Consider the following 13626-nt stretch of genomic DNA (forward strand, 5'->3'; position numbering starts at 1 on the left):
GAAAACAGTTGGCCAATTTGCATAGGACTACACGGAACCACTCTAAATCTCCGACTTGTATGTATGGGTATGGGTACTTACAAAATCTTTGAGTTACAGATTATAATGTCTTTTAGTTCGAGTTCCATTCCTCAAAACTGATTCAATACATCTATTATATGATACTTTAAATTCGCTAATTTGAATGACAAGTTTGACCAAAATATTGTTGTAAATGTCACTTTTTTACTTTTCTGTTTTATTTCTGTTTCTTTTTCTGTTTCATTTTCATTTCAAATCATTTTTCCTATTGTCTCAGTGTTAGTTTTTCATTATCAATATACATATATTATGTGCGTGTAAAACTAAAATATTAAATTAAAAATTATACAAAATTCTGACGAAACCAAATCCACATGAACGAACCATGTTTGTTTATATTTTATTGATTCATATATTTTTATCATCTATTATCAAATGTAATATTTATATATTTAATGAGGTAATAAAAAACGGATGTTGTGAGACATGCTTCCGTACTTCACGCGGGCGCAATAATGGTCTATTTATAACTTTCAACTGAAGAAAAAACATAAAAAGAAAAATTCTTATTTGTGAAAAATTCATGATTTTTCTCGGCTATAATATGCATGTATTTATTATTTTGAATTTTAGTAACGGTTGAGGGCTATATAAAATAATTATTAGGTTCTGCTTTATGCTATTGTCAGTAACAACCCGGAATTAGATACTGGGCTTTAATATGTAGAAATATATCCATAGAATCTCTAGTTATACTTGTGTGGTGTGCACTCACACATTTGAGAAGTTGACATCGTCAATACTTCCGTCCTACATCATGAATCCTAAGCCATTTGTCATGTGCTTAGATTCTTTTTGGTCATCACAAGGGCTGGAGACTAGATAATGCACGACACTATACTACCTCCATTTCAGAAAGTTATTTTTAGGTTGAAAATCACTGCACCGAAAGAGGTCAGTGGTGGAACAATTTATTTTAAAAAGTAAAGAGTTAACACGGGACAAGTTTTTTGAAATCCAACAAAAGTTTCATAAAATAAAATGTTTGATCGATTTCGAACAGACAAAAACAGTCTTTTGTTCGCAGTAAATTTGCGCATATAAAATACTGCAGCGACGCGTCGGAAAAAGTTAGTCTAAAAACATTGGAATATCGGAGCTAGCAATATTGAAACTATTCGCGATTGAAATTCCAGATTTATTAAAAAATTCCATTTCTATTTGAACACTTAGAAATGCTTATAATTATCATTATAACACCAATCAATGACAGTACATTGTAAGTGTGCTTTGAAATAGCATCTTCTAAAATAAAACTCTGGGCGTTAAAATGAAAACTTTAAAATGTCCAATAACTAGCGACCAGCCCAGGTTTCGCTGTTCATGTATTATATAGAAAAAACTTTCCACTCAAAACACTATCTATTAAAAAAATCGTAACAAAATTCGTTGCTTAATTTTAAAGATAAGCACACATAGGAACAGACAGCGATAAGCGATTTTGTTTTATACTATCTAAAGATAATAATAATACTTAAACAATTCAACCAAACAAAAAAAGAATCAGCAGAACTGACTCTTGAAAAGTTATACCCGAACGTACGTATGAATAATATAAAGAAGAATTGACGTGGAGATCCTTTTTTAAGTTGTTCGAAAGAAGGCGTTTCAGAAATCAGAATAAATAAGCTAAAGGTCCTTTAAGTTATGCAACAGTTCGCTCACGCACTGAACCGAATATCAGATGTCAATGTTAGGGCCAACAAAAATGGCGTAACCGAATTTCAATTCAGACTGGAATGCGAGGGACGCGGACCGATAGCGACAAATTGAAAAGAGTGAATCAGACTGAGCTATATTTTACACGAGAGTTGAAGGAAGTTGAAAATTTTGGAATATCCACTGCGCTGTGGGTGAGCTGAGCTGGTTCAGTGGTGAACACAAGATTGTAGACGGAATATTGTTGTGAGCTTTTCTTGTTTATAAGTATTATAATTGAAAAAATAAAAACAGCAATTAACCTATATGTGCTGGATAATACTATGCTACAATATATATATTTAATGTACCTTAAAGTAATGGAATTAACTTCAAGTCTTTTCCTCTTTCATTTTATAGGGTACAGTCGTCACAGTATACGAAAGCAATTCTGTGGCGTCCGCTGAGAAGAAGGAGAGGGTATCGCTGGTTTTTTAGTGGGAGTTCCGGAGTGCCGGGGCGCACTTGGCGTCCTGGTCAGCGGTGAGCCCCACCTACCCTCCACTTCATGGGGGAAACGCGTAATGCGAGAAAAACAAACACGGGATACAAAAATCAAAATCGAAGTATACTTTATTCAAGCACTTTTGGATCGTCATTTAACAATTAAGTGAAGCGTTATGATATTACATTCAAATAAAATCAAAATAAACATTCAGTCATTTTACAATTAAGCAAAGCTACCACCGGTTCGGAAAGTAGATTCTACCGAGAAGAACCGGCAAGAAACTCAGTAGTTACTCTTTTTCAACATTTAAAAAAATATAGTCATGTTATTTAATACAATTATTTAAATGAATATTAATACTGCCGTGAGACTCGGATTGTTATTGCATACTATTTCTAGAGATGGATATTTTAATATATTTAATTGCGCCTAACTTTGTCATCCCATTCTTATGCAAAAAGTTTTCCACATTCTTCGGACAATATCACGTAAAAGTGCAATAATCTTAATGGTCTAATTTTAAAGTGTTCTGAAACTTTACACTAAAATACTTCGCATAACTTGATAGAATATTGTCTTGAGAGAAATTTTACCAAATTGTCTTTGAAAAATACAAAAATATCTATAGAGTGACATATGATAAATTTGTTATTCTATTCCATATTTATTATAATATATAGTAATGCCATTCCATAAAATAAACAAGCCAAATAGGTCACATTACATGGTCTCCAATGGAAAATTGAGTGGTAACAAATAATAACAATTATTAACGTAGTTAATACGCAACCAATTATGAAAGCTAAATATATAATTTTAGGATGGTCACGAGTTTAAACAACGATATTCTTCCAGATTCATTTATTAGCACTATTTTCACATTCATTTTATCCACTATTTCATGTTTTACAATACATCCCGTATTTTATATCTAAATTTAGCTTCTCATTCTCATTATTTCCAAATCAATAATAATAAATATCACCAAACATTGCCGTCGCATTCGATTTTCTTGACATTCTCTTTCTTACCGGCCAGTATCAGACAATCGGCCAATATTCATCGTGAACAATTAAAATATTACATTACAATATATTCTAAAAATAGTCAATCGACATATTATTAACTAAATTATTCTAATAAATTATAGTTATACAATTTATAACAAAAATAACTCTAACAGCTCGGCCTTCCTGTCCAGCGCGTGTCCTCACGCGTTACAAACACTTTTCTTTAAAATATTAGTAAATACCTACATATGACATAAAAAAAATGCAAAAACTAAATTAAGGTTCATACAAATAGTATTGGATATTATGGAGATATTTTGAACCATACAATATCTTTTTAATTACATATATATGCTAGTGTTATTAACATTATCGTCTCGATCGACATTGTCAACATTATTTACATCCTCATCATTATCATTGCTGGTATCATCGTCTGGAATCATCGAAATTTCGGTCGAAACTCATCCAAGGTTGCATTTTATCGACGACAATAATGTCTTCATATCTTTATCGTTGACTTCAGAAACTGTTTTGTCTGTCCTATTTTCAGTTTGTTTATAAAAACTAACTCCAGAGCAGTCAGTCATCAGTAGACTGATGGCCAATCCTATCACAATTTGTATGTACATTTGACCAATCTATCAATCAAAATAAACTATTGTACAACAGTGAGTATTCTTACTGTGTTATAAACATCCCGAAGAGAGTCTCTAGTTCAAAGATAATTAATAGACCGGATTACTTTCTTTTGTAAAATAATAACAGATTCAATATCTGCAACGTCACCCCAAAGTAATATAAAAAAAAAAAAACATATATGACATAGTAGTGTGAAAATAACCCAAATAAACTAGACGAGCAGTATCAATATCAGTTAGTTGCCTAACTTTTCTAATCGCGTATGCTGCAGAGCCGTCTTCCTGTTAGGGATGATGAAAAAAAATGGGGACTCTACAGAAGTCTGGAATTCTATTCCTTAGAACACCGTAGTATCGGCTACATCAAGACGGCCACCGTTTAAAAATATATCATAATTTTGCTTTCTCACATTGGGTAGTAAAAAAAAAACAAAAAATTACACATTTTGTATTTTCATCATTCAAAACCAAATTATTTATTTTAAACTAATCGTGTTTCTGCGATAATGCACCGTTCACATTGTCATAGTAATTTTTTCCTGTCAACCTTAAAAAGTATCGTCAGAAAACAATATTATATCACAAATACCCTTAACATAGAAATGAATATCATTTATATATACTAGAAATAGAAAGGGGCCGAAAATTGAACCTTGTGGAAAACTTATTAGTAACGTGGATCCAAAGCCTTACTTCTATTAACCTCACTTAATACACCTTAATATTTGAGCTTATAAAGAAGTGTCTCGTGGTCTACACAATCAAATGCTTTGGATAAATCACAGAATACTCCAATAGAAGCGCTATTCCCGCATCAGTTGTCGAGCGTAAGTATAAAACCAAATTGCTCACTATTAAAATAGTATTTGTACGGAAATTAATGAGAATTTGATTGAAAATAGAATTTACTTTAAATTTATTAGATTTTACTTAAATATATTGAAATAGGCCTGTAATTACTGGGATCGCTTCTGTTTCCATTCTTAAAAAGTGGTAAAACTACTTCATTTTAACAAGTAAGGCAAGGAAACTTTTTTAAAAATTAATGCTATATACGGAGCAATATCGTATATGATACTATTAATGAATTTTACCGAAATGCTCCATATGTCGTTAGTTTTTTATTTTTAATATTGAGCGCTTTAAATACTTTTATGATATAAATTACAGAAACTGTTCCAAATGAAAAATCAATAACGCATTTAATAATCTTGCTGCATCTAATGTTGATGATTTTAAATGAGATATTATTTTATTAGGTATGTTATCAAAAAAATATTTCAAATAAATTTGCAACTTATAATTCAGAATTAGTTTTATAATTTAGTATCTACTACCTGTGTACAGTTTGATTAGTATAATTTCCTTTTTAGGTTTTTCCACAAACACTTCCAATAATATCCCAATTGGCCTTTATTCTATTATCGGAAGTCAAAATTTCGTTCTTTATTTATATTATATGAAGACTAGATAGATATAGAGCATAAATGCATACTGTTTTAAATATTTTGGAATATTTATTGACGTATTCTAGAAATTCGTTTCGATTCCACTGCCTCATACCATTTAGATCATATAATTTATTTCTACTTTTAAATATACCAATAGTAGCCTATTCACTTAACTTCATTTTTATGCTATTATAAAATGATTTCATTTTGAATATCCTATTAAATTGCTTTAATATTAATTCAAAAAATAATAAAAGTTAATTTCGATCTTGTGTCGTTTGATCTAAATTACATATTTTAGACGCCACAATATCTTTAAAACATTATTGGCCTGTACATTATTTTTTAATGAATAATTTCTTTCTGTACCAAAGAAAACTTCTGTCGGTTCATTAAATCTTTGCGTTAAATTAAATGACTTAAATAAGATGACAAAGCGAACACTTAACGAAGTTACTTTTAATAAGTCGACGTAAAAGGTCGCCACATACAATTACATATTTATTACTATTTTAAGTTTGGGATATTAAATGTATCAAAACTCTAATCCAATGCTTTGTGAAACAAAATACATTAGTTTTATAACACTCCGAAAATAATTCTATTTCATGATCTTTGCCACCTATGCCCTGTATATTTTGATGTATAATATTTAAGAATGGGCATAGGTACTGTCATTTTATATACTTTAAACTATAAATTTTAATATTTTTACTTTTGTCGGTGTTAATATAACTTAAGTTACAATTTTTATCATATATATGATTCTTGGTAACATTACACATAAAATAATTATCAATATTGTAAGCAATTAGGTTACCAAGTTGTCTTCAGGATTTAATTGGTAGGTACATAGTACCCTCTATCAACTTAAATCTATAAATGAATTTATTAATATCAAATAACATGACATTATTGCTACAATGTCGAGTCAAATTGTATAAACTTACATTTAATTCATAAATATGTTAGTTCTGTGCATATGTGAATATGGAAATGTACTGATTATAAATTTTCATTTCTTTTGATTTTGAATTTCAAATAAATGGTTTGTCACACCTAAAGCTAGAATAATCCATCTGATTACAGCTAAAACATCAAATTGTTGGGCTTAATATTCTGACTATTTTTTTATAGCTTTAAACTTGTTAAGCTCAGACTTGTCATTTCAAAATAGCTTGCCATCGCCATTGTCCCTGTGCGTTCCCATTTTAACTGACCTAAAGTATCTTAAAACGTGCTCAGGTTCAGAGAGATTAGCTGCTCGTGCTCCTACTTTAACCACGCAATCGTCTGACCCGTGATTTAGTTTTCCTTTTTTTTAGTTTTTTTTATTTTTTTTTAGTTAGATTTAGATTCCCCATAACGTACCCATTTATTAAGTATTTCAGTTACTAGTTCAACAAAATCCTCTCGGGTAGGGAAAGACTCTATAAGCTTATTTTTCATTCCGACCAACTAAGCAGTAAAGAAACCAGGCCCAAACCTTAATTATGCGGTATTGCTAAGACATGGTACCACCATGTCTTAGCAATACCGCATAATTTTTGAAGCGCATAGTAAATGATAGCTTTTTCATGCCAACTATATATTTTCGCACATTCGTCAACGTTGTTTATCCAAGTTAAAATAGTTTATTCTTTACTCATAGGATCAAACTCCGGAACAACATTATTTTCGTAAGATAACTTAAACGTCCTTGATAATTGACAGAAATTTATCAAGTATTTGGCTGGTATCGTTTTCAGAATCATTATAAGAATGCTTAGGTTTTGGATGAATTTCGATCGACTTACCGACTGACCGACCAGATTATTCAGTTGATGAACTTGGATACCTTCCCCTACGTTTTCGATGTCCATTCGTGCTGTATCCGCCACTCCGCTTCTATTCGCCATGGTCTTCCTTTCTAACTTCAGCAGAAGATAATGTTCTTTTCCGCCCTAGTCTCCTGTCCATTTGCACCTTAAGTTCACGTTGTGATCTGAAAATTCCAATTAATCCTGGCCTCGGACCTCGGGCACAATTATCATTATGCCCTAATCCTTGGGCACAATGATAACTATGCCCCAATCTTCGGGCACAATGATCATTATGTCCTAATCCTCGGACACAATCATCATTATGCGCTAATCCTCGAGCATTATCATCCTCACGCCCTTAACCTCGGGCACCATCATCCTCACGCCCTTAACCTCGGGCACCATCATCATCACGCCCTTAACCTCGGGCACCATCATCATCACGCCCTTAACCTCGGGCACCATCATCCTCACGCCCTTAACCTCGGGCACCATCATCATCACGCCCTTAACCTCGGGCACCATCATCATCACGCCCTTAACCTCGGGCACCATCATCATCACGCCCTTAACCTCGGGCACCATCATCATCAAACCCTCGTCCTCGGGCATCATCATCATCATCAAACCCTCGTCCTCGGGTATCATCATCATCCAACCCTCGTCCTCGGGTACCATCATAATCATGCAGCCCTCGTCCTCAGGCATTGCATTGATCCATGTTACTGAAGCTCAAGAAAAAGAAAAAAAAATGGGTTAGTATTATGTGTGACATTAAAACGTTTATGCATGATTGGTTTTTTTTAAAAAATAAATAAAAATAATGTGTAGGAAATAAGAATATTTTTTTCATGTAGTCTACGCTCAACAATTATAACATACCAAAAATATGCGAGTAACAACGAAGGTATTAATATAAATAGCAATTAAAAAAAAAAAAAAGTAATCTTAATTTAACCCAAGAAATGACAACAAATACTATGAAATCTATTTTTTTAGTGTCATTTCCTAGAGTCTTTCCGGTGCCATCATCACATCGTTTCGCTTTTACAATCACATTATTATTCAAAATTTAAAAACACTCATATCATACCTCAATCAACAATCGATAAATGGGTCCAATCCAATTCCTTTCTTAATTCTAAGTTGCTGATAACAATTTTAAAAGTGGGCGCGCAAGGAAATTTTATTTATCCTTGTCGTAATCCCACTTCTGAACTTTTAGGATGGTCACGAGTTTAAACAACGATATTCTTCCAGATTCATTTATTAGCACTATTTTCACATTCATTTTATCCACTATTTCAGGTTTTATAATACATCACGTATTTTATATCTAAATTTAGCTTCTCATTCTCATTATTTCCAAATCAATAATAATAAATATCACCAAACATTGCCGTCGCATTCGATTTTCTTGACATTCTCTTTCTTACCGGCCAGTATCAGACAATCGGCCAATATTCATCGTGAACAATTAAAATATTACATTACAACATATTGTAAAAATAGTCAATCGACATATTATTAACTAAATTATTCTAATAAATTATAGTTATACAATTTATAACAAAAATAACTCTAACAATAAGAATAACAAAAAAAAAGGTATTGACTGAAAGAGAAAATAAAAGTCTTGTTTATAAAATATAAATATAATATTTATAAAATATCATGGCAAAGCTCTCATATTTACAATTAAATGATAATTCTAATGAGCTTTATAACATTTTTTTTAATTTAATAAAAACAGAATTTAATGCCATATTTACTCCTAAGACTGTCGGAATTCACAAGAGTAGGCAAAGGTTGTATGATCTTTATAGTGAAAGATCATACAATCGGTCATTTTCATTTATTAGTTATGTTAGTGCCTACTCTAAACTATTCAAACGTGTATGTCATACAGCCAAATCATTACATATAAAAAAAAAAATTATGACGCTCCTGATAAAATTAAAATGACATGGAAAATTATTAATTGTGAAACTGGAAGAGTCAAAAATAACATCTCCGACATTAGTTTATCTATTGATAATAATTTATTTTTCTCAGATCGGGATGTTGCAATTATTTTTGAAAAATTTTTTGCTGACATTCCTTTTTCGACTACTAGCTCACTAAATCCCTCTCCCACCGTTGCTGAATCATTATTAAAAAACAATGTAAAAGAATGTAATATAAGTTTTAAATTTAATACAGTAGGTGTAAATGACATCATAAGTTTTTTCAGATCGCTAGATGTTAAAAAAACTGCCGATCTATGGGGGATCTCTGTTAAGGTAGTCAATTCAATAATTGATGTAATCGCACCCTACCTTGTCAATATATTCAATAATTGTGTTCTTAGTGGCGTGTTTCCTGACCTCATGAAACATAATAAAGTAACACCAATATTTAAGTCAGGTAGTACATCAGACCCCAATAATTATAGACCCATCTCTGTACTACCAACTCTTAGCAAGATCTTTGAAAAATTATTACTAAATCAAATGCTATTACATTTTAACAAGAACAAGTTGCTACACAAGAAACAATTTGGATTTACAAGGGGTCGCTCGACAACTGACGCTGGTGTTGAGCTCATAAAAAATATCTACAGGGCCTGGGAGGAGTCACAGGATGCTTTGGGGATTTTTTGTGATTTATCTAAGGCCTTTGATTGTGTGCAACACGAAACCTTGGTCAGGAAGCTACGACATTATGGAGTCAGGGACACTGCACTCAATCTTCTGATTTCGTATCTGAGCAATCGGATTCAGAGGGTTGATGTAAATGGAAAGATATCTCCCGGGGCTCAAGATACTGTGGGGGTCCCTCAGGGATCAATTCTTGGTCCATTTCTCTTCCTGGTTTATATAAATGACCTACCACATCTCTTAGGTGATAAACTCGAGATAGTATTGTTTGCTGACGATACTTCTTTAATTTTTAAAATAAAAAGACGTCTTTTAATGTATAACAATGTGAACAATGCTCTCTCGGAAATAGTACATTGGTTTAGTGTCAATAATTTAATGTTAAATAGTAAAAAGACAAAATGTATTAAATTCACTACTCCCAACGTAAGATGTGTCAAAGCGAATGTACTTTTAAACGGGGAAGCATTAGATGTATTAGAGTCAACAGAGTTCCTTGGTATGACAATTGACTCTAAGCTCCAATGGGGCCCCCATTTAAGTAAATTGGCAAATAGACTCAGCTCTGCAGCCTATGCGGTAAAAAAAATTAGATTTTTGACTGATGTGGATACAGCTCGCCTTGTGTATTTTAGCTATTTCCACAGTATTATGTCGTATGGCATCCTACTCTGGGGTAATGCAGCTGACATTAATACTATTTTTGTACTGCAGAAGAGGGCTATTCGTGCAATTTATAACCTGGGCCCAAAAGATTCGTTAAGATGTAAATTTAAAGAAATTAAAATAATGACTGTCGCTTCTCAATTTGTTTTTGATAATGTTATGTATGTACGCAAAAATATAAATGATTTTCCCAAAAATTGTGACGTACATTCCATTAATACTAGGAACAAGAATAAACTTGTTACGCCTTGTAACCGATTACACAGGGTTAGTAACTCTTTTTTGGGGCAATGTATACGTTTTTACAACAGGATCCCAGAAAACGTTCAACAATTTTCAATTATGAAATTCAAAAGAATCGTTAAAGAGCGTTTGTGTGCTAAAGGATATTACAGCACTAATGACTTTCTAGTTGACTGCACACCTTGGAATGAGATGATTGCCTCCAGGCTGTTTCAAATAACAAGAATATGTTTATTGTTGTACATTATAAATTGACATTATAAAAAAAAAAAAACATCCCGCTGAGTTTCTTTCGCCGGTTCTTCTCAGGTCTGAGGTATTATATTCCGAACCGGTGGTAGATTATCGACAACCAATAAGAAAGTGTAAACACTTATATTTTGAATAAAGGTTTTTGACTTTGACTTTGACTTTGAATGGTATTGTCATGTCGTTTTAAAATGTTATTGAACATTTAAAAAAGTTCTAACGCCAACTATAAAAATTTTGGGGCTTTGGTTGTCATTATTTTGTTAAGCAAAAAAGTAGCCTATGTCCTTCCTTGGACTTCAAGTTTGCAAATCAAATATCATCAAATTCGGTTCATTGGTTTAGTAGTGTAAGAGCGACAGATAGACAGATAGACAGAATTACTTTCACATTTGTAATATTAGTATAAGTTATTCAATATTAATGTTGTTTAATAAATTACCCGTAGCTTATTCCCATTCGTAGGCTCTGGATGCGAGTTGCCGGAGAAAGACCACAGTAGCGTGCACTTGGAGAGGCCTATGTCCAGCAGTGGGCAAAAACGGGCTCCACCACTGGAGTTAAGAAATCAGCGTTGATGATGAATTGACATGATAAAATAGTTTAATTTTTATTTAATTCTAGAATATTTTTTGAATGTAGAGTCAAGTTGATCAGAATTTTGGAAGTAAAATGAAATTGGAGAAAGATATATTAATGGAAAACAGTTTGACTACAACACAATACAGCAGAACTAGTAGAAAATTGGTTAGATTATGCAAATTTAATGATAATTGCTATCGAAATTGTAATTGTTAAAATTGCAATAGCAATTATCAATTTTCTTATAGTTAAACAAACGTGTCAAATGAAAAGGTTAGTATTTTGTAAGTTTAATAAAAGTTTCACAAACTCTTAGAATGTGTAGTTTAATAAAGATTTGGGAAGTGCAAATGTGCTGCGAAGGCTTCTAAAGGATCTCGTAAAAGCTGTTACACACGATAGCCGAAGCTCATTAGTAGTCGGTAGTGCGCAAGTTGCCTTAATAGCTCCATTCTAAAAGCACCTAGAATATATTGGTCTTTCGAGTGTAGACTTAAAAATAATTTTAGGTTAATTTTGTTAACATTTCTTTTAAATAATTTTTCGATATGGTCAAAGGACCAAAAAAAGGCAATTTGGATTTTATTTTCCTGATATGAATGTAAGCGAGTGGCTTTGGTACATATTAGGTTGGGGAAAAAGTCTTTTCGCATATAGTATGTATGAACTTGTAATAAAATCTCTTTGGCTATACCATTTGTATCTGGCTGGTTTTGGTATCATTAAAAAGTTTTAATTTTAAAGAAGGCACTTCCAAATTCAAATTAGGAATTTGTGTGATTTTCATTTGTTTTTGTTGTTGTTAAAATGAGTGAATCTAAAGAAGAAATTTGATACATTTTAAAATTTTACTATAAAAAAGGTAAAAATGCAACTCAAGCCGCGAAAAAAATTTGTGATGTTTATGGACCTAATGCAGTATCTGTGAGAGTAGCGCAAGTTTGGTTTAAGCGTTTTTTAGCCGGAAATTTTGATATCAAAGATGCATCTCGCTCTGGTCGCCCTGTTACGGACAAAATTGATGCCATTTTTGAAAAAGTGGAGCAAGATCGGCATATTAGTAGTTACGATGTAGCTGAAGAACTGGCAATTGCTCACAAAACGGTTTTGAATCATTTGAATAAAGCTGGGTACACAAAAAAGCTCGATATATGGGTGCCTCTTGAACTCACTGAAAGAAACCTAATGAACCGTGTACTCATTTGTGATTCTTTATTACGACGTAATGAAACCGAACCATTTTTGAAGAAGCTGATAACTGGTGATGAAAAGTGGATCACATACGACAAGAACGTGCGAAAAAGATCGTGGTCAAAGGCCGGTCAAGCTTCACAGACTGTGGCAAAACCCGGATTAACTCGCAACAAGGTAATGCTGTGTGTATGGTGGGATTAGAAGGGCATCATTCATTATGAGCTGTTACCGCCCGGCAGGACCATCGATTCAGAACTGTATTGCGTACAATTGATGAGATTGAAGCAAGAAGTTGAGAGAAAGCGGCCAGAATTGATCAACAGAAGGGGTGTGGTTTTTCACCATGACAACGCTAGACCTCACACATCTTTAGCCACTCAACAAAAATTACGAGAGTTTGGCTGGGAGGTATTAATCCATCCGCCGTATAGCCCTGACCTTGCACCTTCAGATTTTCATCTGTTTCGGTCTCTGCAGAATTCCTTAGGCAGTGTCAGGTTAACATCACGAGAGGACTGCCAAAACCACTTGTCGCAGTTTTTCGATCAGAAGCCCCAAAATTTTTACAGCAATGGGATCATGTCACTGTCACCAACAAGATGGCAAAAAGTTATGAAACAAAATGGCACCTACATACTTTAGTCTAATGTAAATAAACTATAAAAAAAACTTTTTGAATTTTCATATAAAATACGAAGAAACTTTTTCCCCAACCTATTATAACGAAATTAATTAACTATTTTTAACAGATAAATAATCTGAAAAATATTTTACCTTATAACATATTTGTATTTAAATAAAACTAGTTATAACGGATTTTAATCGCGTATATTAATTATTTCGGACATCCCGACGTTTCGAGCACTTTACAGAGTTCGTGGTCACGGGTAGACTAAGGTGGCATTTGTCTATTTGAAGAACA

General features: G+C 32.7%; 1 protein-coding gene across 1 annotated transcript; it reads right to left on the reverse strand.

Moving 5' to 3' along the window:
- Nucleotides 1–7229: 7229 nt before the first annotated feature.
- LOC124539546 lies at nucleotides 7230–7928 on the reverse strand. Its single transcript, XM_047116880.1, has 2 exons — nucleotides 7705–7928; nucleotides 7230–7674 (listed from the first exon to the last, which is right to left on the reverse strand). Exons 1-2 carry the CDS (start codon nucleotides 7837–7839, stop codon nucleotides 7459–7461), a joined length of 351 nt encoding a protein of 116 aa, XP_046972836.1. The 5' UTR covers nucleotides 7840–7928; the 3' UTR covers nucleotides 7230–7458.
- Nucleotides 7929–13626: the final 5698 nt, after the last annotated feature.

Source organism: Vanessa cardui, chromosome 2, assembly GCF_905220365.1.
Source record: "Vanessa cardui chromosome 2, ilVanCard2.1, whole genome shotgun sequence".
Taxonomy (NCBI): Eukaryota; Metazoa; Arthropoda; class Insecta; order Lepidoptera; family Nymphalidae; genus Vanessa; species Vanessa cardui.